The 27,872-nt window shown below is 48.0% G+C and overlaps 1 protein-coding gene and 2 long non-coding RNA genes across 7 annotated transcripts; all 3 read left to right on the top strand.

The window, feature by feature from the left end:
* Nucleotides 1-1,618: 1,618 nt before the first annotated feature.
* On the top strand, nucleotides 1,619-25,985 carry LOC127922756 (MYCBP-associated protein-like). The gene is made up of 9 exons (XM_052506619.1): nucleotides 1,619-1,745; nucleotides 3,188-3,375; nucleotides 4,306-4,464; nucleotides 11,695-11,811; nucleotides 11,995-12,146; nucleotides 12,542-12,663; nucleotides 15,186-15,385; nucleotides 25,508-25,712; nucleotides 25,951-25,985. Exons 1-9 carry the CDS (start codon nucleotides 1,619-1,621, stop codon nucleotides 25,983-25,985), a joined length of 1,305 nt encoding a protein of 434 aa, XP_052362579.1.
* On the top strand, nucleotides 18,349-19,508 carry LOC127922757 (uncharacterized). 2 transcript variants are annotated; one of them, XR_008112174.1, is made up of 3 exons: nucleotides 18,349-18,846; nucleotides 19,058-19,186; nucleotides 19,482-19,508. It is a non-coding gene; the product is annotated as an uncharacterized LOC127922757 (long non-coding RNA). The 2 variants fall into 2 exon arrangements; XR_008112173.1 differs by having other exon boundaries at nucleotides 18,350-18,846; nucleotides 19,439-19,502.
* On the top strand, nucleotides 21,782-24,617 carry LOC127922758 (uncharacterized). 4 transcript variants are annotated; one of them, XR_008112178.1, is made up of 4 exons: nucleotides 21,782-21,925; nucleotides 22,145-22,217; nucleotides 22,291-22,364; nucleotides 22,437-24,617. It is a non-coding gene; the product is annotated as an uncharacterized LOC127922758 (long non-coding RNA). The 4 variants fall into 4 exon arrangements; XR_008112176.1 differs by having other exon boundaries at nucleotides 21,782-21,998; XR_008112177.1 differs by lacking the exon at nucleotides 22,145-22,217 and having other exon boundaries at nucleotides 21,782-21,998.
* Nucleotides 25,986-27,872: the final 1,887 nt, after the last annotated feature.

The raw sequence follows: 27,872 nt of genomic DNA, 5'->3' as shown, positions 1-27,872 counted from the left end.
ACGCATAGAGGTACACACACACTGTTAAACCTGTGGAGCCACCACGTATAGAGGTACACACACACATCTGTTAAACCTGTGGAGCCAGCCACTGTTAAACCTGTGGAGCCTTTTCACGTATAGAGGTACACACACACACTGTTAAACCTGTGGAGCCACCACGTATAGAGGTACACACACACACTGTTAAACCTGTGGAGCCACCACGTCCACACACACACTGTTAAACCTGTGGAGCCACCACGTATAGAGGTACACACACACACTCCCCTGTGGAGCCACCACCATAGAGGTACACACACACACTGTTAAACCTGTGGAGCCACCACGTATAGAGGTACACACACACACTGTTAAACCTGTGGAGCCACCACGTATAGAGGTACACACACACACTGTTAAACCTGTGGAGCCACCACGTATAGAGGTACACACACACACTGTTAAACCTGTGGAGCCACCACGTATAGAGGTACACACACACACACTGTTAAACCTGTGGAGCCACCACGTATAGAGGTACACACACACTCCTGTGGAGCCACCACGTCTAGAGGTACACACACACACACTGTTAAACCTGTGGAGCCACCACGTATAGAGGTACACACACACACACTGTTAAACCTGTGGAGCCACCACGTATCTCTCCACACTCACACTGTTAAACCTGTGGAGCCACCACGTATAGAGGTACACACACACTGTTAAACCTGTGGAGCCACCACGTATAGAGGTCCACACACACACACTGTTAAACCTGTGGAGCCACCACGTTTAGAGGTACACACACACACTGTTAAACCTGTGGAGCCACCACGTATAGAGGTACACACACACACACTGTTAAACCTGTGGAGCCACCACGTTTAGAGGTCCACACACACTGTTAAACCTGTGGAGCCACCACGTATAGAGGTACACACACACACACACTGTTAAACCTGTGGAGCCACAGACTCTTGTTCATATGGTCTGTTGTTTGGTGAGTCGAGGAGAAATGATACAACACCAAAAGAAACTGCATATTATCTCTCCCTCCTCCCTCCCAATCTCCTTCTTCATCCTCCTCTAAAACCTCTTCTCTCTCTCTCCCTCCCCCTCCCAATCTCCTTCTTCATCCTCCTCTAAAACCTCTTCTCTCTCTCCCCCTCCTCCCTCTCAATCTCCTTCTTCATCCTCCTCTAAAACCTCTTCTCTCTCCCCCTCCCTCCCAATCTCCTTCTTCATCCTCCTCTAAAACCTCTTCTCTCTCCCCTCCTCCCTCCCAATCTCCTTCTTCATCCTCCTCTAAAACCTCTTCTCTCTCTCTCTCCCTCCTCCCTCTCATCTCCTTCTTCTGTCCCTCTCTCCCCTCTTCTCTCTCTCTCTCCCTCCTCCCTCCCAATCTCCTTCTTCATCCTCCTCTAAAACTTCTCTCTCTCTCCCTCCTCCCTCCCAATCTCCTTCTTCATCCTCCTCTAAAACCTCTTCTCTCTCCCTGTCTCCCTCCCCCTATCTCCCCCTATCTCCCTCTCCCCCTCTCCCCCTCTCTCCCTCTCTCTCCTCCTAGGGGGAGGTGGGTATCAGCGCCAGGGTAACGTTTGAGGCCCTGTCAGGAGAGAGAGCCCGTTCAGACATGGAGGTGCAGAACGAGGGCAGTACAGCAGTCTACTACAGCTGGCAGCGCCTGGCTGTACCACATAGCTTCCCTGACGCCAGGACACATACACACACACAGCACTTCTACTTCAACACCTCCACAGGTACACACACACACACACACGATGCACATGTACGCGCAGACACACCATGTACGTACACACACGCTGTGTTTTTGTTCACACAGCTGGCAGCATTTACGTCAATGGATGTCATAATTACAACCTGCTTTGTCCTTTCTCTTTCTCTGTCCCTCTCTCCCCTCATCTCTCTCTCTCCCCTTCCCCCTCCCCATCTCTTTCTCTGTCCCTCTCTCCCCTCATCTCTCTCTCTCCCCTTCCCCCTCCCCATCTCTTTCTCTGTCCCTCTCTCCCCTCATCTCTCTCTCTCCCCTTCCCCCTCCCCATCTCTTTCTCTGTCCCTCTCTCCCCTCATCTCTCTCTCTCCCCTTCCCCTCCCCATCTCTTTTTCTCTGTCCCTCTCTCCCCTCATCTCTCCCTCTCCCCTTCCCCCTCCCCATCTCTTTCTCTGTCCCTCTCTCCCCTCATCTCTCTCTCTCCCCTTCCCCTCCCCATCTCTTTCTCTGTCCCTCTCTCCCCTCATCTCTCTCTCTCCCCTTCCCCCTCCCCATCTCTTTCTCTGTCCCTCTCTCCCCTCATCTCTCTCTCTCCCCTTCCCCCTCCCCATCTCTTTCTCTGTCCCTCTCTCCCCTCATCTCTCTCTCTCCCCTTCCCTCTCCCCATCTCTTTCTCTCTCTCTCATCCCCTTCTCTCCTCCCCATCTCTCTCTCTCTCTCTCCCCTTCCCCCTCCCCATCTCTCTCTCTCCCCTCTCTCCCTCTCTCTCCTCTCTCTCCCTCCTCCCTCTCTCTCTCTGTCCCTCTCCATCTCTCTCTCTCTCCCCCCTTCCCCCTCCCCATCTCTCTCTCCTCTCTCTCTCCCTCCTCCTCTCTCCTCCCCCATTCTCCCCTCCCCATCTCTTTCTCTGTCCCCTCCTCCCCATCTCTCTCTCTCCCCTTCCCTTCCCTCCCCATCTCTCTCTCTCTCTCCTCCCCATCTCTCCTCCTCCCCTCCCCATCTCTCTCTCTCTCTCTCTCTCTCTCTCTCTCTCTCTCTCTCCCCTTCTCCCCTCCCCTCCTCTCTCTCTCCCCTCCCCCTCTCCCCATCTCTCTCTCGCTCTGTCTCTCTATCCATCTCTTTCTCCTTCTCCCCTCCCCACCTCTCTCTCTCCCCCCCCCCTCCCCATCTCTCTCTCTCTCTCTCTTCTCCCTTCTCCCTCCCCATCTCTTTCTCTTCTCCCCTCCCCCCTCTCTCTCTCCCCTCTCCCCATCCCTCTCTCTCTCTCTCTCTCTTCCCCCTCCCCATCTCTCTCTTCTCTCTCCCCCCATCTCTCTCTCTCCCTCCCCATCTCCTCTCTCTTCTTCTTCCCTCCCCATCTCTCTCTCCTTCTCCCCCCCCATCTCTCTCTCCTTCTCCCCTCCCCATCTCTCTCTCTCCTTCTCCCCTTCCCCATCTCTCTCTGTCTCTCTCTATCTATCTCTGTACCAGGTGTGATTCTACCAGGTGACAGCAAGCGTGTAGAGTTTATATTTAAGTCGGAGGTCCCAGGCATCAGGACAGAGGTGTGGCGTCTCAACACACACCCTGTCCTGCTGGGCGGAGCCTCCATCCAGGTGACACTGAGGGGTGTGGCTCTTTACCAGGACAAGACCGCTGACCAGAGACACGCTCTGGAGGTCTGTGTGTGTGTGTGGGGGGGGGTGTGAGAGGGGAGTGTGTGAGGAGGGAGGGAGTGTGTGAGGAGGGAGGGAGGGTGTGGGGAGGAAGGGTGGGAGGAGGGAGGGAGGGTGTGGTGAGGGAGGGAGGGAGGGTGTGAGGAGGGAGGGAGGATGTGAGAAGGGAGGGAGGGTGTGGTGAGGGAGGGAGGAAGGGTGTGGTGAGGGAGGGAGGGTGTGGGGAGGGAAGGTGTGAGGAGGGAGGGAGGATGTGAGGAGGGAGGGGTGAGGAGGGAGAGGGTGTGAGGAGGGAGGGTGTGAGGGGGGGAGGGAGGGAGGGTGTGAGGAGGGAGGGAGGAGGGGGAGGGAGGGAGGGGGAGGGGGAGGGGGTGGGGAGGGAGGGAGGGTGTGAGGAGGGAGGGAGGGAGGGTGAGGAGGGAGGGAGGGTGTGGGGAGGGAGGGAGGGTGTGGGGAGGGTGGGGGAGGAGGGTGTGTTTGTAACTTCACAGTTGTATTAAGCATAATTGTGTTTGTTTGTGTATTCATGTGTTTATGTGTAATTTTGTGTGCGTGTGTGTGTGTGTGTGTGTGTCTCTGTGTGTGTGTGTGTGTGTGTGTGTGTGTGTGTGTGTGTGTGTGTGTGTGTGTGTGTGTGTGTGTGTGTCTGTGTGTGTGTGTGTGTCCCTCTCTGTGTGTGTGTGTGTGTCTCTGTGTGTGTGTCTCTGTGTCTCTGTGTGTGTGTGTGTGTGTCTCCCCTGTGTGTGTGTGTGTGTGTGTGTGTGTGTGTCTGTGTGTGTGTCTGTGTGTGTGTGTCTCTCTGTGTCTCTGTGTGTGTGTGTGTGTGTCTGTGTGTGTGTGTGTGTGTGTGTGTGTGTGTGTGTGTGTGTGTGTGTGTGTGTGTGTGTGTGTGTGTGTGTGTGTGTGTGTGTGTGTGTGTGTGTGTGTAGGGAGCTGCAGCAGAGAGAGGCTGCGTCAGTGTGTCGGTCGTTGGTGTGTGACGTGTTACGAGGCGTCCTCACCCCAGAGAGACCCGGCTCCCCTGCGGAGCTCTACACCACCGAGGAAGAACACTTCCACAACAGGAACCCCAAGGTCCACTACACCTTGAAGGTAGACTCAGAGAGATGAACCCAAAGGTCCACTACACCTTGAAGGTAGACTCAGAGAGATGAACCCAAGGTCCACACTGAACACCTTCTCTCTGACAGCCAGATCTCAGAACATCCATTCTCTCTGTCCCAACAGCCAGCATCATCACTCTGAATGTCCATTCTCTCTGTCCCAAGGTCAGAACATCCATTCTCTCTGAGAGCCAGATCACCTCTGAATGTCCATTCTCTCTGTCCCACACCCAGCATCATCACTCTGAACGTAGATTCTCTCAGTTCCACGCAGCCCGCATCATCACTCTGAACGTCCATTCTCTCAGTTCCACGCAGCCAGCATCATCACTCTGAACGTCCATTCTCTCTGACACAGCCAGCATCATCACTCTGAATGTCCTTTCTCTCAGTTCCACACAGCCAGCATCATCACTCTGGTCTCTCAGTTCTACAGCCAGCATCATCTCTGAAGGTCCATTCTCTCAGTTCCACACAGCATCATCAGATGAACGTCCATTCTCTGTCATCACAGAATGTCCATTCTCTGTTCACACAGCCAGCATCATCAGACTCTCAGTCAGATCCAGATCATCTCTGACCCCACACAGCCAGCATCACACTCTGAAGGTCCATTCTCTCAGTTTCACACAGCCAGCATCATCAGATGAACATCCATTCTCTCTGTCCACAGCCAGCATCATCACAGCCAGCATCTGAAGGTATTCTCTCTGTCCCACACAGCCAGCATCATCACTCTGAATGTCCATTCTCTCTGTCCTTGAGCCAGGTCATCACTCTGAACGGAGGGATTCTCTCAGTTCCACGCAGCCCCGCATCAGAGAGATGAACGTCCATTCTCTCAGTTCCACGGAGGTAGCATCATCAGGGAGAACACTCTGAAGCCAGCATCATCACTCTGAATGTCCTTTCTCTGTTCCAGACAGCCAGCATCATCACTCTGAACGTCCATTCTCTCAGTTCCACACAGCCAGCATCATGTGAATGTCCATTCTCTCAGTTCCACAGAGATCATCACTCCGTCCATTCTCTGTTCCACAGGCCAGCATCACCTCTGAATGTCCATTCTCTGTTCCAGCCAGCATCATCACTCTGAATGTCCATTCTCTCAGTTCCACACATCCAGCATCATCACTCTGAACGTCCATTCTCTCAGTTCCACACAGCCAGCATCATCCTCTGAACGTCCATTCTCTCAGTTTCACACAGCCAGCATCATCACTCTGAACATCCATTCTGTCTGTCCCACACAGCCAGCATCATCACTCTGAATGTCCATTCTCTCAGTTCCACACAGCCAGCATCACACTCTGAATGTCCATTCTCTCTGTCCCACAAAGCCAGCATCATCACTGAATGTCCATTCTCTCAGTTCCACACAGCCAGCATCATCACTCTGAACATTCTCTCTGTCCCACACAGCCAATCATGGCTCTGAATGTCCATTCTCTCAGTTCCACCAGCCAGCATCATCACTCTGAACATCCATTCTCTCTGTCCCACACAGCCAGACGGTCATCACTCTGAATGATTCTCAGTTCCACTCACCTCTGAATGTCCATTCTCTCTGTCCCAAGCCAGCATCATAGTCTGTCACCACTCTGAATGTCCCACACAGCCAGCATCATCACTCTGAATGTCCATTCTCTCAGTTCCACACAGCCAGCATCATCACTCTGAACGTCCATTCTCTGTTCCACACAGCCAGCATCATCACTCTGAATGTCCATTCTCTGTTCCACACAGCCAGCATCATCACTCTGAATGTCCATTCTCTCAGTTCCACACATCCAGCATCATCACTCTGAACGTCCATTCTCTCAGTTCCACACAGCCAGCATCATCACTCTGAACGTCCATTCTCTCAGTTTCACACAGCCAGCATCATCACTCTGAACATCAATTCTCTCTGTCCCACAGCCAGCATCATCACTCTGAATGTCCATTCTCTCTTCCACAGTCATCACTCCCATTCTCATCCCACAGCATCAATGTCACTCTCAGTGACACAGCCAGCATCATCATTCTCATCATTCTTCCACACAGCCAGCATCATCAATCTGAATGTCCATTCTCTCAGTTCCACACAGCCAGCATCATCACTCTGAACATCCATTCTCTCTGTCCCACACAGCCAGCATCATCACTCTGAATGTCCATTCTCTCTGTCCCACACAGCCAGCATCATCACTCTGAACATCCATTCTCTCTGTCCCACACAGCCAGCATCATCACTCTGAATGTCCATTCTCTCTGTCCCACACAGCCAGCATCATCACTCTGAACGTCCATTCTCTCAGTTCCACACAGCCAGCATCATCACTCTGAACGTCCATTCTCTCAGTTCCACACAGCCAGCATCATCACTCTGAACATCAATTCTCTCTGTCCCACACAGCCAGCATCATCACTCTGAATGTCCATTCTCTCAGTTCCACACAGCCAGCATCATCACTCTGATGTGCCTCTCAAATGGAACACTATATAGTGCACTATTTTTGACGAGTTCCCATAGTTGCAGTAGTGCACTATGTAGGGAATAGGATTCCATTTGGGACACACCCTGATTCATCCTTAACAATCAATTGCCTGTTTAAACATCAGAATTGAGCTTCCTGTGTAAACATCAGAATTGAGCTTCCTGTGTAAACATCAGAATTGGGCTGCCTGTTTAAACATCAGAATTGGGCTTCCTGTTTAAACATCAGAATTGAGCTTCCTGTGTAAACATCAGAATTGAGCTTCCTGTGTAAACATCAGAATTGGGCTGCCTGTTTAAACATCAGAATTGGGCTTCCTGTGTAAACATCAGAATTGAGCTTCCTGTGTAAACATCAGAATTGGGCTTCCTGTTTAAACATCAGAATTGGGCTTCCTGTTTAAACATCAGAATTGGGCTTCCTGTTTAAACATCAGAATTGAGCTTCCTGTGTAAACATCAGAATTGAGCTTCCTGTGTAAACATCAGAATTGAGCTTCCTGTGTAAACATCAGAATTGGGCTTCCTGTTTAAACATCAGAATTGAGCTTCCTGTGTAAACATCAGAATTGAGCTTCCTGTGTAAACATCAGAATTGGGCTTCCTGTGTGAGACAGAAAGAGCTAGGAGCTTGTCTCTGTAGGGACAACACAGGACGCAGCCTCAGTTAGACATTGTGAATGTGTCCAAAATGGCACCCTATTCCCTCTATAGTACAGTGTGCACCACTTTTGAACAGGGCCCTGGTAGTAGTGCACTATATAGTAGGGAGTACAATCAAAAATACATCTTTTGACCAATGGGTAAATATGTACATTGTGTAGATACTCCTCTGAGAAAACCAATTGACCAAACCTCATGTCTCTATGATAATCTGTTAAGAAGTTATTGGAGTTTTTACCCTTGTAGGATGACCAGAATTAGGGAGACTAAATCAATGAGGGCCAGATGAATGTTTTTCTCCTGAATCAGGATAATAGCGTCGCGTCAGAGAATTAAAGACGAACTGACAGGTTCACCGTTGAACCTAGCCATCCTTCTTCTTGAATCCACATAAAACAATATCGAGGTCAGATACATATTGATTTAGAGACATGACGTGTAGTAGTATTTTCAAATTAAGTTTTGTATACGCTTTTGATATTAATGTGAGATTTCTCACAAAAAAAACAGGAATATCTCTGTGAAATGTCAAAGGAGCACTAAGCTTTTTATTTTCAGACATAGCCTTTTGTTTTCAGACTTAGCCTTTTGTTTTCAGACTTAGCCTTTTGTTTTCAGACTTAGCCTTTTGTTTTCAGACTTAGCTTTTTGTTTTCAGACTTAGCCTTTTGTTTTCAGACTTAGCTTTTTGTTTTCAGACTTAGCTTTTTGTTTTCAGACTTAGCCTTTTGTTTTCAGACTTAGCCTTTGTTTTCAGACTTAGCCTTTTGTTTTCAGACTTAGCTTTTGTTTTCAGACTTAGCCTTTTGTTTTCAGACTTAGCCTTTTGTTTTCAGACTTAGCCTTTTGTTTTTTATTTTCAGACTTAGCCTTTTGTTTTCAGACTTAGCTTTTTGTTTTCAGACTTTTTTGTTTTCAGACTTAGCCTTTTGTTTTCAGACTTAGCTTTTTGTTTTCAGACTTAGCCTTTTGTTTTCAGACTTAGCTTTTTGTTTTCAGACTTAGCTTTTGTTTTCAGACTTAGCCTTTTGTTTTCAGACTTAGCTTTTTGTTTTCAGACTTAGCCTTTTGTTTTCAGACTTAGCCTTTTGTTTTCAGACTTAGCTTTTTGTTTTCAGACTTAGCCTTTTGTTTTCACTTAGCCTTTTGTTTTCAGACTTAGCCTTTTGTTTTCAGACTTAGCTTTTTGTTTTCAGACTTAGCTTTTTGTTTTCAGACTTAGCCTTTTGTTTTCAGACTTAGCTTTTTATTTTCAGACTTAGCCTTTTGTTTTAAGACTTAGCCTTTTGTTTTCAGACTTAGCTTTTTGCGACCCGCAGAAACGACCACCACAACATGTAAAATCCTCTAAAGTCACTAGGAGAAATCGTGCTTATTATGGGATGTATTAAGTTACAACATCCAGCTTCTTAGATATATGATGAGGTGTTAGAGAAAGACACCACCGAACGATTCAGGACATGAAGAATCATATTTGTCTTGGTAAAAATGTTTTATTTATTTTTTTTAAGTAAGGAAGTGAAATTTCAATAACAAAGGGTGTTTTCACACAGAGTGGGTGGACACGCTATATATAGGGGATAGGTGTTATCACACAGAGTGGGTGGACACGCTATATATAGGGGATAGGTGTTATCACACAGAGTGGGTGGACACGCTATATATAGGGGATAGGTGTTATCACACAGAGTGGGTGGACACGCTATATATAGGGGATAGGTGTTATCACACAGAGTGGGTGGACACGCTATATATAGGGGATAGGTGTTATCACACAGAGTGGGTGGACACGCTATATATAGGGGATAGGTGTTATCACACAGAGTGGGTGGACACGCTATATATAGGGGATAGGTGTTATCACACAGAGTGGGTGGACACGCTATATATAGGGGATAGGTGTTATCACACAGAGTGGGTGGACACGCTATATATAGGGGATAGGTGTTATCACACAGAGTGGGTGGACACGCTATATATAGGGGATAGGTGTTATCACACAGAGTGGGTGGACACGCTATATATAGGGGATAGGTGTTATCACACAGAGTGGGTGGACACGCTATATATAGGGGATAGGTGTTATCACACAGAGTGGGTGGACACGCTATATATAGGGGATAGGTGTTATCACACAGAGTGGGTGGACACGCTATATATAGGGGATAGGTGTTATCACACAGAGTGGGTGGACACGCTATATATAGGGATAGGTGTTATCACACAGATGGGTGGACACGTGTTATAGGGGATAGGTGTTATCACACAGAGTGGGTGGACACGCTATATATAGGGGATAGGTGTTATCACACAGAGTGGGTGGACACGCTATATATAGGGGATAGGTTATCACACAGAGTGGGTGGACACGCTATATATAGGGGATAGGTGTTATCACACAGAGTGGGTGGACACGCTATATATAGGGGATAGGTGTTATCACACAGAGTGGGTGGACACGCTATATATAGGGGATAGGTGTTATCACACAGAGTGGGTGGACACGCTGGGTGTTATCACACAGAGTGGACACGCTATATATAGGGGATAGGTGTTATCACACAGAGTGGGTGGACACGCTATATATAGGGGATAGGTGTTATCACACAGAGTTGGACACGCTCACACAGAGTGGGTGGACACGCTATATATAGGGGATAGGTGTTATCACACAGAGTGGGTGGACACGCTATATATAGGGGATAGGTGTTATCACACAGAGTGGGTGGACACGCTATATATAGGGATAGGTGTTATCACACAGAGTGGGTGGACACGCTATATATAGGGGATAGGTGTTATCACACAGAGTGGGTGGACACGCTATATATAGGGGATAGGTGTTATCACACAGAGTGGGGACACGCTGGATAGGTGTTATCACACAGAGTGGGTGGACACGCTATATATAGGGGATAGGTGTTATCACACAGAGTGGGTGGACACGCTATATATAGGGATAGGTGTTATCACACAGAGTGGGTGGACACGCTATATATAGGGGATAGGTGTTATCACACAGAGTGGGTGGACACGCTATATATAGGGGATAGGTGTTATCACACAGAGTGGGTGGACACGCTATATATAGGGGATAGGTGTTATCACACAGAGTGGGTGGACACGCTATATATAGGGGATAGGTGTTATCACACAGAGTGGGTGGACACGCTATATATAGGGGATAGGTGTTATCACACAGAGTGGGTGGACACGCTATATATAGGGATAGGTGTTATCACACAGGACACGCTATATATAGGGGATAGGTGTTATCACACAGAGTGGGTGGACACGCTATATATAGGGGATAGGTGTTATCACACAGAGTGGGTGGACACGCTATATATAGGGGATAGGTGTTTTCACACAGAGTGGGTGGACACGCTATATATAGGGATAGGTGTTATCACACAGAGTGGGTGGACACGCTATATATAGGGGATAGGTGTTATCACACACTCTCTAGGCAGAGTGGGTGGACACGCTATATATAGGGGATAGGTGTTATCACACACTCTCTAGGCAGAGTGGGTGGACACGCTATATATAGGGGATAGGTGTTATCACACACTCTCTAGGCAGAGTGGGTGGACACGCTATATATAGGGGAGAGGTGTTATCACACACTCTAGGCAGAGTGGGTGGACACGCTATATATAGGGGATAGGTGTTATCACACAGAGTGGGTGGACACGCTATATATAGGGGATAGGATGACATTTCAGCCACGGTCATTATCAACATTATCAGCCATTACTATAATTATGTGTCATCATGCCTCTTGTCTTTGAACATGAATGGATTCTCTCTCGATATGTAAAAACAGACAGACAGACAGACAGACAGACAGACAGACAGACAGACAGAAGGACAAAGACTTAAAGGAGTCCTCAGTGATTACTATGATGACGATAATTTAGGTTCATTCATCGTTCTAGCTGATTTCTGAATAACACCTTCCTCTTTCTGTTGGGTTGTTTAGTGACACACACACACACACACAAACACACACACACACACGACTGGCCCATACTGTGTTTGTAACAGTATACTGTTGGTCCATCTCGGTCCTAGCTGCAATACCGTTATGAGACAGTGGAGGCGCTGAAGAGCCTGTGGCAGCAGGTGACCGCAGAAACAGGAGAAGACAGAGAAACAGCCTGGGACCTCTCTGTGTCTACACTACGACAGGTACACACACACACACACACCTCACGTGCACAGCAGAGATGCATCAGGTCCCATTCACAGTCTCGCCCGGGGATGGAACCACTAACCTTCCGATCTCCGGAGGGACACTAACAACAAGGCCACTGAGTAGTGGATCTAAGACCTAACCCTCCTCTCCTCTCTCCTCTCTGTTCCCCTCTACAGGCGGTGCTAGCTCTGCCCCAGGGGGACGGGGAGCAGGATGGACCCCAGGAGAGGCTCACCAGAGAGGGGGCTCTGAGCCTCTATAACACCCTCCTCCTGGAGCTCACCCAGCCACTCACACAACACACGCCACTACCACACAACGCTATAGGGTGAGGAGAAGGGGGGGAGGGAGGGAGGGAGGGAGGGAAGAGGGAGGGAGGGAAGAGGAGGGAGGGAGGGAGGGAGGGAGGGAGGGAGGGAGGGAAGAGGGAGGGAAGAGGGAGGGAGGGAGGGAGGAGGGAGGGAAGAGGAGGGAGGGAGGGAGGGAGGGAGACAGAGATGCAGCACCGGTGTGGAGAAAAGAGAAGAGGGAATATTGATGGGGAAACTAAAGAATGAAAGGATACCACAGAAATTGATCAATAGTGCAGTTGATTATAAAAAAGTGTGTGTGTGTGTGTGTGTGTGTGTGTGTGTGTGTGTGTGTGTGTGTGTGTGTGTGTGTGTGTGTGTGTGTGTGTGTGTGTGTGTGTGTGTGTGTGTGTGTGTGTGTTAATCCCTGCAGGTTGCAGCTGTGGAGAGAGCTGTTGGACGGTCTGGTCAGTGCAGCTCTGTGGCTCAGACATCTACTGGGTCTCCCTGAGTCAGACACATGGGGGGAACACACACAGGACCACCACCACAGCTGTGAGTCTAACACACACAGGACCACCACCACAGCTGTGAGTCTAACACACAGGACCACCACCACAGCTGTGAGTCTAACACACAGGACCACCACCACAGCTGTGAGTCTAACACACAGGACCACCACCACAGCTGTGAGTCTAACACACACAGGACCACCACCACAGCTGTGAGTCTAACACACACAGGACCACCACCACAGCTGTGAGTCTAACACACAGGACCACCACCACAGCTGTGAGTCTAACACACAGGACCACAACCACAGCTGTGAGTCTAACACACACAGGACCACCACCACAGCTGTGAGTCTAACACACACAGGACCACAACCACAGCTGTGAGTCTAACACACAGGACCACCACCACAGCTGTGAGTCTAACACACAGGACCACCACCACAGCTGTGAGTCTAACACACACAGGACCACCACCACAGCTGTGAGTCTAACACACAGGACCACCACCACAGCTGTGAGTCTAACACACAGGACCACCACCACAGCTGTGAGTCTAACACACAGGACCACCACCACAGCTGTGAGTCTAACACACAGGGACCACCACCACAGCTGTGAGTCTAATACACAGGACCACAACCACAGCTGTGAGTCTAACACACAGGACCACCACCACAGCTGTGAGTCTAATACACACAGGACCACCACCACAGCTGTGAGTCTAACACACAGGACCACCACCACAGCTGTGAGTCTAACACACAGGACCACCACCACAGCTGTGAGTCTAACACACACAGGACCACCACCACAGCTGTGAGTCTAACACACACAGGACCACCACCACAGCTGTGAGTCTAACACACAGGACCACAACCACAGCTGTGAGTCTAACACACAGGACCACCACCACAGCTGTGAGTCTAACACACAGGACCACAACCACAGCTGTGAGTCTAACACACAGGACCACCACCACAGCTGTGAGTCTAACACACACAGGACCACCACCACAGCTGTGAGTCTAACACACAGGACCACCACCACAGCTGTGAGTCTAACACACAGGACCACCACCACAGCTGTGAGTCTAATACACACAGGACCACCACCACAGCTGTGAGTCTAATACACACAGGACCACCACCACAGCTGTGAGTCTAATACACACAGGACCACCACCACAGCTGTGAGTCTAACACACAGGACCACCACCACAGCTGTGAGTCTAACACACACAGGACCACAACCACAGCTGTGAGTCTAACACACAGGACCACCACCACAGCTGTGAGTCTAATACACACAGGACCACCACCACAGCTGTGAGTCTAACACACACAGGACCACCACCACAGCTGTGAGTCTAATACACACAGGACCACCACCACAGCTGTGAGTCTAACACACAGGACCACCACCACAGCTGTGAGTCTAACACACAGGACCACCACCACAGCTGTGAGTCAAACACACAGGACCACTACACCACAGCCTGTCTACCACTACAACCCACATCAGGTCCACCACCACAGCCCACTATCAGCCTGTCTACAACACTACAGGACCCACTACACCACAGCTGTCTACCACTCAACCCACTACAGGACCACTACACCCACATCAGCCTGTCTACCACTACAACCCACACAGCCTGGACCACTACAACCCACTATCAGCCTGTCTACCACTACAACCCACTATCAGCCTGTCTACCACTACAACCCACTATCAGCCTGTCTACCACTACAACCCACTATCAGCCTGTCTACCACTACAACCCACTATCAGCCTGTCTACCACTACAACCCACTATCAGCCTGTCTACCACTACAACCCACTATCAGCCTGTCTACCACTACAACCCACTATCAGCCTGTCTACCACTACAACCCACTATCAGCCTGTCTACCACTACAACCCACTATCAGCCTGTCTACCACTACAACCCACTATCAGCCTGTCTACCACTACAACCCACTATCAGCCTGTCTACCACTACAACCCACTATCAGCCTGTCTACCACTACAACCCACTATCAGCCTGTCTACCACTACAACCCACTATCAGCCTGTCTACCACTACAACCCACTATCAGCCTGTCTACCACTACAACCCACTATCAGCCTGTCTACCACTACAACCCACTATCAGCCTGTCTACCACTACAACCCACTATCAGCCTGTCTACCACTACAACCCACTATCAGCCTGTCTACCACTACAACCCACTATCAGCCTGTCTACCACTACAACCCACTATCAGCCTGTCTACCACTACAACCCACTATCAGCCTGTCTACCACTACAACCCACTATCAGCCTGTCTACCACTACAACCCACTATCAGCCTGTCTACCACTACAACCCACTATCAGCCTGTCTACCACTACAACCCACTATCAGCCTGTCTACCACTACAACCCACTATCAGCCTGTCTACCACTACAACCCACTATCAGCCTGTCTACCACTACAACCCACTATCAGCCTGTCTACCACTACAACCCACTATCAGCCTGTCTACCACTACAACCCACCATCAGCCCATTCCTCTCCAGGGGGAAAGACGAAGAAAGAGGAGAAGTTTGAGAAGAGGGCAGGAGCACCCCTGAAGGAGGAGAAGAGGGGAGGGGCACCCCTGAAGGAGGAGAAGAAGGGAGGGGCACCCCTGAAGGAGGAGAAGAGGGGAGGGAGCGTCAAAGAGAAGGAGGAGAAGAAGGGAGCAGCCAAGCCTGCTGTGAAGGAGAAACCAGTGGAGGTGAGGAAGTCACCTAATCTAAAAAATAAATCCCCAAATCATCCCTAACCTCCTCCCCCCTAACCTACTGCTCCCTAACCTCCTCCCCCTAACCTCCTCCCCCTCCTCCTCCCTCCTAGCCTCCTGCCCCCTACCCTCCTAACCTCCTCCCCCTAACCTCCTCCTAACCTCCTCCCCCTAACCTCCTGCACCCCTAACCTCCTCCCCCTAACCTCCTGCCCCCTAACCTCCTGCCCCCTAACCTCCTGCCCCTAACCTCCTCCCCCTAACCTCCTGCCCCCTAACCTCCTCCCCTCCTCCTGCACCCTAACCTCCTGCCCCTGCCCCTACCCTCCTCCCCCTAACCTCCTAACCTCCTCCCCCTAACCTCCTGCACCCTAACCTCCTCCCCCTAACCTCCTGCCCCCTAACCTCCTCCCCCTAGCCTCCTGCCCCTACCCTCCTAACCTCCTCCCCCTAACCTCCTGCACCCTAACCTCCTCCCTCCTAGCCTCCTGCCCCCTACCCTCCTAACCTCCTCCCCCCTAACCTCCTGCACCCTAACCTCTCCTAACCTCCTCCCCCTAACCTCCTGCACCCTAACCTGCCTCCTGCCCCCTACCCTCCTAACCTCCTCCCCCCTAACCTCCTGCACCCTAACCTCCTCCCTCCTAACCTCCTGCCCCTACCCTCCTAACCTAACCTCCTGCCCCTAACCTCCTGCACCTCCTAACCTCCCCTACCCCTCCCCCTAGCCTCCTGCCCCCTACCCTCCTAACCTCCTCCCCCCTAACCTCCTGCACCCTAACCTCCTCCCTCCTAGCCTCCTGCCCCCTACCCTCCTAACCTCCTCCCCCCTAACCTCCTGCACCCTAACCTCCTCCCTCCTAGCCTCCTGCCCCCTACCCTCCTAACCTCCTCCCCCCTAGCCTCCTGCCCCCTACCCTCCTAACCTCCTCCCCCCTAACCTCCTGCCCCCTAACCTCCTCCCTCCTAGCCTCCTGCCCCCTACCCTCCTAACCTCCTCCCCCCTAACCTTCTGCACCCTAACCTCCTCCCCCCTAACCTCCTGCCCCCTAACCTCCTCCCCCCTAGCCTCCTGCCCCCTACCCTCCTAACCTCCTCCCCCCTAGCCTCCTGCCCCCTAACCCTCCCCTAACCTCCTAACCCTCCTAACCTCCTCCCCCCTAACCTCCTGCACCCTAACCTCCTCCCCCCTAACCTCCTGCCCCCTAACCTCCTCCCCCCTAGCCTCCTGCCCCCTACCCTCCTAACCTCTTACCCCCTAACCTCCTACCCCCTAACCTCCTCCCTCCTAACCTCCTGCCCCCTAACCTCCTGCCCCCTAACCTCCTGCCCCCTAACCTCCTCCCTCCTAGCCTCCTGCCCCCTACCCTCCTAACCTCTTACCCCCTAACCGCCTACCCCTAACCTCCTACCCCCTAGTCACTTTGTGTATATGTTATCAAGCTCTATTCCCAACCAGAGACACAATGTTTATCAGAAAGGATCAGATAGGTGTTAGACTAGGAGTTACACTATATTACTATCAGAGAGTGGGTGGAGCTATTACCAGATGGTTTATACCTATCCAATCAGAGAGTGGGGTGGAGCTATTACCAGATGATTTATACCAATCCAATCAGAGAGTGGGGTGGAGCTATTGCCAGATGGTTTATACCTATCCAATCAGAGAGTGGGGTGGAGCTATTACCAGATGATTTATACCTATCCAATCAGAGAGTGGGGTGGAGCTATTACCAGATTATTAATATTCTATCCAATCAGAGAGTGGGGTGGAGCTATTACCAGATGATTTATACCTATCCAATCAGAGAGTGGGGTGGAGCTATTACCAGATGATTTATACCTATCCAATCAGAGAGTGGGGTGGAGCTATTACCAGATTATTAATATTCTATCCAATCAGAGAGTGGGGTGGAGCTATTACCAGATGATTTATACCTATCCAATCAGAGAGTGGGGTGGAGCTATTACCAGATGATTTATACCTATCCAATCAGAGAGTGGGGTGGAGCTATTACCAGATTATTAATATTCTATCCAATCAGAGAGTGGGGTGGAGCTATTACCAGATGGTTTATACCTATCCAATCAGAGAGTGGGTGGAGCTATTACCAGATGGTTTATACCTATCCAATCAGAGAGTGGGTGGAGCTATTACCAGATGATTTATACCTATCCAATCAGAGAGTGGGGTGGAGCTATTACCAGATGATTTATACCTATCCAATCAGAGAGTGGGGTGGAGCTATTACCAGATGATTTATACCTATCCAATCAGAGAGTGTCGTGGAGCTATTACCAGATGATTTATACCTATCCAATCAGAGAGTGGGGTGGAGCTATTACCAGATGATTTATACCTATCCAATCAGAGAGTGGGGTGGAGCTATTACCAGATGATTTATACCTATCCAATCAGAGAGTGGGGTGGAGCTATTACCAGATGATTTATACCTATCCAATCAGAGAGTGGGGTGGAGCTATTACCAGATGATTTATACCTATCCAATCAGAGAGTGGGGTGGAGCTATTACCAGATGATTTATACCTATCCAATCAGAGAGTGGGGTGGAGCTATTACCAGATGATTTATACCTATCCAATCAGAGAGTGGGGTGGAGCTATTACCAGATGATTTATACCTATCCAATCAGAGAGTGGGGTGGAGCTATTACCAGATGATTTATACCTCTCCAATCAGAGAGTGGGGTGGAGCTATTACCAGATGATTTATACCTATCCAATCAGAGAGTGGGGTGGAGCTATTACCAGATGATTTATACCTATCCAATCAGAGAGTGGGGTGGAGCTATTACCAGATTATTTATACCTATCCAATCAGAGAGTGGGGTGGAGCTATTACCAGATTATTAATATTCTATCCAATCAGAGAGTGGGGTGGAGCTATTACCAGATTATTAATATTCTATCCAATCAGAGAGTGGGTGGAGCTATTACCAGATGGTTTATACCTATCCAATCAGAGAGTGGGTGGAGCTATTACCAGATGGTTTATACCTATCCAATCAGAGAGTGAGTGGAGCTATTACCAGATGGTTTATACCTATCCAATCAGAGAGTGGGGTGGAGCTATTAGCAGATGATTTATACCTATCCAATCAGAGAGTGGGGTGATTTATACCTATCCAATCAGAGAGTGGGGTGAAGGGATTTATACCTATCCAATCCCTTCAGACCTCTAGTGTCCAGCCCTGTTCCTGGAGAGACACCCTCCTGTCTGTTTTATCTCCAACCCTGTTCCTGGAGAGATACCCTCCTGTAGGTTTTATCTCCAACCCTGTTCCTGGAGAGATACCCTCCTGTATGTTTTATCTCCAACCCTGTTCCTGGAGAGATACCCTCCTGTAGGTTTTATCTCCAACCCTGTTCCTGGAGAGATACCCTCCTGTATGTTTTATCTCCAACCCTGTTCCTGGAGAGATACCCTCCTGTAGGTTTTATCTCCAAACCTGTTCCTGGAGAGATACCCTCCTGTAGGTTTTATCTCCAAACCTGTTCCTGGAGAGATACCCTCCTGTAGGTTTTATCTCCAAACCTGTTCCTGGAGAGATACCCTCCTGTAGGTTTTATCTCCAAACCTGTTCCTGGAGATACCCTCCTGTAGGTTTTATCTCCAACCCTGTTCCTGGAGATACCCTTCTGTAGGTTTTATCTCCAACCCTGTTCCTGGAGAGATACCCTCCTGTAGGTTTTATCTCCAACCCTGTTCCTGGAGAGATACCCTCCTGTATGTTTTATCTCCAACCCTGTTCCTGGAGAGATACCCTCCTGTAGGTTTTATCTCCAAACCTGTTCCTGGAGAGATACCCTCCTGTAGGTTTTATCTCCAAACCTGTTCCTGGAGAGATACCCTCCTGTAGGTTTTATCTCCAAACCTGTTCCTGGAGAGATACCCTCCTGTAGGTTTTATCTCCAAACCTGTTCCTGGAGATACCCTCCTGTAGGTTTGATCTCCAACCCTGTTCCTGTAGATACCCTCCTGTAGGTTTGATCTCCAACCCTGTTCCTGTAGATACCCTCCTGTAGGTTTTATCTCCAACCCTGTTCCTGGAGAGACACCCTCCTGTAGGTTTTATCTCCAACCCTGTTCCTGGAGAGACACCCTCCTAGGTTTTCACCTCCTGTAGGTTTTCAGGGATGATTTTAAGTTAAAACCTACAGGAGGTTTTCTCTCCAGGAACAGGGTTGATACCAACACCAGATGGCAGCAAACACCTGTCTGTCTGTATGTTTGTCTGCTTCACTGCCTGCTTGTCTGTCTGTCTGTCTGTCTGTCTGTCTGTCTGTCTGTCTGTCTGTCTGTCTGTCTGTCTCATTCTCCTCACTGTCTCTCTCACTCCTCTCTTTCTCTTCCTCCTTCTCTCTCACTCCTCTCTTTCTCTTCCTCCTTCTCTCTCACTCCTCTCTTTCTCTTCCTCCTTCTCTCTCACTCCTCTCTTTCTCTTCCTCCTTATCTCTCACTCCTCTCTTTCTCTTCCTCCTTCTCTCTCACTCTCTTTCTCTTCCTCCTTCTCTCTCACTCCTCTCTTTCTCTTCCTCCTTCTCTCTCACTCCTCTCTTTCTCTTCCTCCTTCTCTCTCACTCTCTTTCTCTTCCTCCTTCTCTCTCCCTCCTCTCTTTCTCTTCCTCCTTCTCTCTCACTCCTCTCTCTCCATCTCTCTGATGAATAGTTGAGTCATAGGTTAGCAACAGTTTATTTGTCACCAGGTACCATGGTAACCGAATACTGTGTGAAAATGTGCATCTGCTCTCAAACTGTGTGTCCAGGTTGTGAGTTATGACACCTGTACCGACCACACACACTACACGCATGTAGGCGGCCACACACACACACACAGCTAGAGGCATGTCCATCTGTACACCAACAACTATAAACAGAACATACGGCAGAAATATCACAATCACAAAGACACCAGTACCTCTCTCTCTCTCTATCTATCTATCTCTCTTTCTGTCTGTCTTTCTCTCTATCTATCTCTCTTTCTCTCTGTCTTTATCTCTCTCTCTATCTCTCTTTCTCTCTGTCTTTATCTCTCTCTCTCTATCTATCTCTCTTTCTGTCTGTCTTTCTCTCTATCTATCTCTCTTTCTGTCTTTCTTTATCTCAATCTATCTCTCTCTCTTTCTGTCTGTCTTTCTTTATTTATCTCGATCTATCTCTCTCTTCCTGTCTGTCTTTCTTTATCTCTCTCTCTCTCTTTCTGTCTGTCTTTATTTATCTCTATCTATCTCTCTCTTCCTGTCTGTCTTTATTTATCTCTATCTATCTCTTCCTGTCTGTCTTTCTTTATCTCTCTCTCTCTCTTTCTGTCTGTCTTTATTTATCTCTATCTATCTCTCTCTTCCTGTCTGTCTTTATTTATCTCTATCTATCTGTCTTTCTGTCTGTCTTTCTTTATCTCGCTCTCTCTCTCTTTCTGTCTGTCTTTATTTATCTCTATCTATCTCTCTCTTCCTGTCTGTCTTTCTTTCTCTATCTATCTCTCTTTCTGTCTGTCTTTCTTTCTCTCTCTCTCCCCTCTCTCTCTCTGTCTGTCTTTCTTTATCTCTCTCTCCCCTCTCTCTCTCTCTCTGTCTTTCTTTATCTCTCTCCCCACTTGGGTTCATTCTCTCTAACTCTCTTTCTCTCTCTCTCTCTTTCTCTCTCTCTCTCTAACTCTCTTTCTCTCTCGCTCTATAAATGGCCGCTCTGAGCAATCGGGGAGAAGGGCCTTGGTCAGGAGGTGACCAACAACCAATGGTCACTCTGACAGCGCTGCAGAGTTCCTCTGTGGAGATGGGAGAACCTTCCAGAAGGACAATCATCTCTGTAGCACTCCACCGATCAGGCCTTTATGGTAGAGTGGTGTCGTGACTTGACTTTAAATAATCTGATGACTGTCATTTATTTAATTGTTACCCGATTAAATTAATCATGTAACAATTAACTCATTAGGAATTTGGGGCACCATGGAAGAAGTTGTTTAACGAGTTAAACTCTAGAAGATCTCCATGAATTAAACTCTAGAAGATATAAATGATATATCGACAACTATCACCTCTGCACTGCAGAGGAGGAGCCGTGACACTACACAAACTGATTTAATTATTTATTTACTAGCTAACTAAATAATAACACAGAACAACATACACACTTACATGAGACAAAGGTCCCTAGTGGACTGACAAGACGGCTTGTTACAACATAATGTTAGATGGAGAGAGGGAAAGAGAGATAGAGAGGAAAAGGACACTTATCGTGGACACGTTCTAGGACTCATTTCACATGAATCATATACTTTGCACACGAACCACCGGCCGTTTGGAATAAGAAAAGAATGAATGCATTCACGTGTTGAATGCCTTCGTTCGTCGTCTATCTCGGTCAGGACCAAGCCCTCTCAGAAAGTAGTTTCGGTGGGCTCTCCCGGGGGGTGTAATGCTCTGATTGTCCACCAGAGGTTACAATGTCCTCTTTATTAGTAGTTTCGGTGGGCTCTCCCGGGGGTGTAATGCTCTGATTGTCCACCAGAGGTTACAATGTCCTCTTTATTAGTAGTTTCGGTGGGCTCTCCCGGGGGTGTAATGCTCTGATTGTCCACCAGAGGTTACAATGTCCTCTTTATTAGTAGTTTCGGTGGGCTCTCCCGGGGGTGTAATGCTCTGATTGTCCACCAGAGGTTACAATGTCCTCTTTATTAGTAGTTTCGGTGGGCTCTCCCGGGGGTGTAATGCTCTAATTGTCCACCAGAGGTTACAATGTCCTCTTTATTAGTAGTTTCGGTGGGCTCTCCCGGGGGTGTAATGCTCTAATTGTCCACCAGAGGTTACAATGTCCTCTTTATTAGTAGTTTCGGTGGGCTCTCCCAGGGGTGTAATGCTCTGATTGTCCACCAGAGGTTACAATGTCCTCTTTATTAGTAGTTTCGGTGGGCTCTCCCAGGGGGTGTAATGCTCTGATTGTCCACCAGAGGTTACAATATCCTCTTTATTAGTAGTTTCGGTGGGCTCTCCCGGGGTGTAATGCTCTGATTGTCCACCAGAGGTTACAATGTCCTCTTTATTAGTAGTTTCGGTGGGCTCTCCCAGGGGGTGTAATGCTCTGATTGTCCACCAGAGGTTACAATGTCCTCTTTATTAGTAGTTTCGGTGGGCTCTCCCAGGGGGTGTAATGCTCTAATTGTCCACCAGAGGTTACAATGTCCTCTTTATTAGTAGTTTCGGTGGGCTCTCCCAGGGGGTGTAATGCTCTGATTGTCCACCAGAGGTTACAATGTCCTCTTTATTAGTAGTTTCGGTGGGCTCTCCCGGGGGTGTAATGCTCTGATTGTCCACCAGAGGTTACAATGTCCTCTTTATTAGTAGTTTCGGTGGGCTCTCCCGGGGGTGTAATGCTCTGATTGTCCACCAGAGGTTACAATGTCCTCTTTATTAGTAGTTTCGGTGGGCTCTCCCGGGGGTGTAATGCTCTGATTGTCCACCAGAGGTTACAATGTCCTCTTTATTAGTAGTTTCGGTGGGCTCTCCCAGGGGGTGTAATGCTCTGATTGTCCACCAGAGGTTACAATGTCCTCTTTATTAGTAGTTTCGGTGGGCTCTCCCGGGGGTGTAATGCTCTGATTGTCCACCAGAGGTTACAATGTCCTCTTTATTAGTAGTTTCGGTGGGCTCTCCCAGGGGGTGTAATGCTCTGATTGTCCACCAGAGGTTACAATGTCCTCTTTAGTTGACTGTGGCTTCAATGATTCACCAGTAATTGTCTGAGGTGAACTTATCCTCTTTTCCTCGGGTAGATAGTCAAAGTTCCAAACTCACTTTACACGCGCAGCTGCAGACTGCCAGGGTCCTGGTCCGGTGAGTTCATTTTCTTCACCTCTTGTTGAGAGTTTCAAAGTTTCTAACCATTTCAACGTGTGGTTCACGGTCTCACGTATTTTGGTCTGGTATGTTAATTCTTAGCCAGTCATTGTAAGCACTCTGGTCGGAAAGGGTGGTTCCATCACACTGATCCGCTCTTCTGACCTCATTCGGGCCGTGGCTATTTAATGTGCAGAGGACATGGGGTGGTTCCATCACACTGATACGCTCTTCTGACCTCATTCGGGCCGTGGCTATTTAATGTGCAGAGGACATGGGGTGGTTCCATCACACTGATACGCTCTTCTGACCTCATTCGGGCCGTGGCTATTTAATGTGCAGAGGACATAGGGTGGTTCCATCACATTGATACGCTCTTCTGACCTCATTCGGGTCGTGGCTATTTAATGTGCAGAGGACATAGGGTGGTTCCATCACACTGATACGCTCTTCTGACCTCATTCGGGTCGTGGCTATTTAATGTGCAGAGGACATGGGGTGGTTCCATCACACTGATCCGCTCTTCTGACCTCATTCGGGCCGTGGCTATTTAATGTGCAGAGGACATGGGGTGGTTCCATCACACTGATACGCTCTTCTGACCTCATTCGGGCCGTGGCTATTTAATGTGCAGAGGACATGGGGTGGTTCCATCACACTGATACGCTCTTCTGACCTCATTCGGGCCGTGGCTATTTAATGTGCAGAGGACATGGGGTGGTTCCATCACACTGATACGCTCTTCTGACCTCATTCGGGTCGTGGCTATTTAATGTGCAGAGGACATGAAAAACCATTATCCTATTAGAAAAACAAAATCACATTCCTATCTTAACAACACTACTTTCATCATTCTTCATATTGTATTCACAATGTATTGGATAGAAACTTGACAGCCAAAAGAGGGTTCGTTCCTAAGTTACAGTATTTGGTTCACAGAGTTTTTAATAACATCATAAAATGAAAAGCAATATGACATGATTATTATTCTTTAGCTCCCCACTGACCATTCTTAACATTCATATCTTAGAAATATTGTTCCAATATTCACTTTCTTTTGGAAGTTACTGTTTTGGCGGAAAAAGTACTCTTTAGACGAAAGGGACATTTCTTTACCAATACTGAAGAGAAAGAGGGAGATTCCCCTCCTACCTAATTTACAGAGAGTTAAGGTGTCAAAACCACCCCCCTCCCTCCTCTTCTGCGGGTGATGAGAGGGGTCTGGTCAATGTCAGCCATTTGCCAAGCTGATCTGAGGCCTTGGATCCTCAGCCAGGAGAGTCATGAGGAGGCCAAACGATAGCCACTCCTCAGTGAAAGGCACATGACAGCCCACTTGGAGTTTGCCAAAAGTCACCTAAAGACTCTCAGACCATGAGAAACAAGATTGTCTGGTCTGATGAAACCAAGATTGAACTCTTTGGCCTGAATGCCAAGCATCACGTCCAGAGGAAACATGGCACAATCCCCACGGTGAAGCATGGTGGTGGCAGCATCATGCTGCGGGGATGTTTTTCAGCGGCAGGGACTGGGAGACTAGTCAGGATTGAGGGAAAGATTAACGGAGCAAAATACAGAGATCCTTGATGAAAACCTGCTCCAGAGCGCTCAGGACTTCAGACTGCTGCAAAGGTTCACCTTCCAACAGGACAACAACCCTAAAGCACACAGCCAAGACAACGCAGGAGTGGCTTTGGGACAAGTCTCTGAATGTCATTGAGTGGCCCAGACTTGAACCTGATAAAACATCTCTGGAGAGATCTGAAAACAGCTGTGCAGCGACACTCCCCATCCAACCTGACAGAGCTTGAGAGGATCTTCAGAGAAGAATGGGAGACATTCCCCAAATACAGGTGTGCCAAGTTTGTAGCGTCCTACCCAAGAAGACTCAAGTCTGTAATCGCTGCCAAAGGTGCTTAAACAAAGTACTGATTTTAAAGGGTCTGAATACTTATGTAAATGTGATATTTCAGTTTTTTATTTGTAATACATTTGCAAAAATGTGTCATTATGGGGTATTGTGTGTAGATTGATTCGGGGAAAAATATTAAATCAATTTTAGAATAAGGCTGTAACGTAACAAAATGTGGAAGGAGTCAAGGGCTCTGAAGACTTTCAGAGTGCACCGTAAGTGAAATGATATCAAATAGATCAAACACATGGTTTCCTGGTGTTTGATGACATTCCATTAGCTACGTTCCGGCCGTTGTTATTATTAAGAGCCGTCCTCCCTCAGCAGCCTCCTGTGCTCTCTTCCAGGAGCGTCCGGGCAGTAAGAAGAAGGGTCGTGAGGAGGTGGCAGTAGGGGACAAGCGTCCTGGAGGTAAGACTGGTAAAGAACCAGGCAGAGAGCCCTCCTCCACCACAACCAGCCCTGAGAGTGACTACCAGGACCACCACACTGACTCTACTGTAGAGCCTGAACTACAGGACAAATACAGGAGACAGCTGCACCAACAGGCTAGTACACTATACTATACTACCAGGACCACTAAACAGTCTCTACTGTAGATCTACTGTACTATACTATACTACCACTATACTATTCTATAATAGACACTACTAGGACCTCTAAACAGTCTCTACTGTAGATCTGCTATACTATATACTACCATGAGCTCTAAACAGTCTCTACTGTAGATCTGCTATACTATACTACCATGACCTCAAACATTCTCTACTGTATATCTGCTGTACTATAGACACTACTAGGACCTCTAAACAGTCTCTACTGTAGATCTGCTATACTATACTATACTATTCTATAATACCAGGACCTCTAAACAGTCTCTACTGTAGATCTGCTATACTATACTACCATGACCTCACAACAGTCTCTACTGTAGATCTGCTGTACTATAGACACTACTAGGACCTCTAAACAGTCTCTACTGTAGATCTGCTATACTATACTACCAGGACCTCTAAACAGTCTCTACTGTAGATCTGCTATACTATACTACCATGACTTCACAACATTCTCTACTGTAGATCTGCTGTACTATAGACACTACTAGGACCTCTAAACAGTCTCTACTGTAGATCTGCTATACTATACTACCAGGACCTCTAAACAGTCTCTACTGTAGATCTGCTGTACTATACTATACTACCAGGACCTCTAAACAGTCTCTACTGTAGATCTGCTTTACTATAGACACTACCAGGACCTCTAAACAGTCTCTACTGTAGATCTGCTATACTATACTACCAGGACCTCTAAACAGTCTCTACTGTAGATCTGCTATACTATACTATACTATACTATACTATACTATACTATACTATACTATACTATACTACCAGGACCTCTAAACAGTCTCTACTGTAGATCTGCTGTAGTATACTACCATGACCTCTAAACAGTCTCTACTGTAGATCTGCTATACTATACTACCATGACCTCTAAACAGTCTCTACTGTAGATCTGCTATACTATACTATACTATACTATAGACACTACTAGGACCTCTAAACAGTCTCTACTGTAGATCTGCTATACTATACTATACTACCAGGACCTCTAAACAGTCTCTACTGTAGATATACTATACTATACTATACTATACTATACTATACTATACTATACTACCAGGACCTCTAAACAGTCTCTACTGTAGATCTGCTGTACTATACTACCATGACCTCTAAACAGTCTCTACTGTAGATCTGCTATACTATAGACACTACCATGACCTCTAAACAGTCTCTACTGTAGATCTGCTGTACTATAGACACTACCAGGACCACTAAACAGTCTCTACTGTAGATCTGCTATACTATAGACACTACCAGGACCTCTAACCAGTCTCTACTGTAGATCTGCTATACTATAGACACTACCATGACCACTAAACAGTCTCTACTGTAGATCTGCTATACTATAGACACTACTAGGACCTCGAAACAGTCTCTACTGTAGATCTGCTGTACTATACTATACTACCAGAATCTCTAAACAGTCTCTACTGTAGATCTGCTATACTATAGACACTACTAGGACCTCTAAACAGTCTCCACTGTAGATCTGCTGTACTATAGACACTACCAGGACCACCACACGGTCTCTACCGTAGATCTGCTATACTATACTACCAGGACTACTAAACAGTCTCTACTGTAGATATGCTATACTATACTACACTACCATGACCACTAAACAGTCTCTACTGTAGATCTGCTGTACTATACTATACTACCAGGACCTCTAAACAGTCTCTACTGTAGATCTGCTTTACTATAGACACTACCAGGACCTCTAACCAGTCTCTACTGTAGATCTGCTATACTATAGACACTACTAGGACCTCTAAACAGTCTCTACTGTAGATCTGCTGTACTATACTATACTATACTATACTATACTATACTACCAGGACCTCTAAACAGTCTCTACTGTAGATCTGCTTTACTATAGACACTACCAGGACCTCTAAACAGTCTCTACTGTAGATCTGCTATACTATACTATACTATACTATACTATACTATACTATACTATACTATACTATACTATACTACTAGGACCTCTAAACAGTCTCTACTGTAGATCTGCTGTACTATACTATACTATACTATACTATACTATACTACCAGGACCTCTAAACAGTCTCTACTGTAGATC

The sequence above is a fragment of the Oncorhynchus keta genome, unplaced genomic scaffold (genome assembly GCF_023373465.1).
Source record: "Oncorhynchus keta strain PuntledgeMale-10-30-2019 unplaced genomic scaffold, Oket_V2 Un_contig_27003_pilon_pilon, whole genome shotgun sequence".
In the NCBI taxonomy this organism is placed as follows: Eukaryota; Metazoa; Chordata; class Actinopteri; order Salmoniformes; family Salmonidae; genus Oncorhynchus; species Oncorhynchus keta.
The sequence above is the reverse complement of the archived record's forward strand: the minus strand, read 5'-3'. Positions and strand labels throughout refer to the sequence as shown.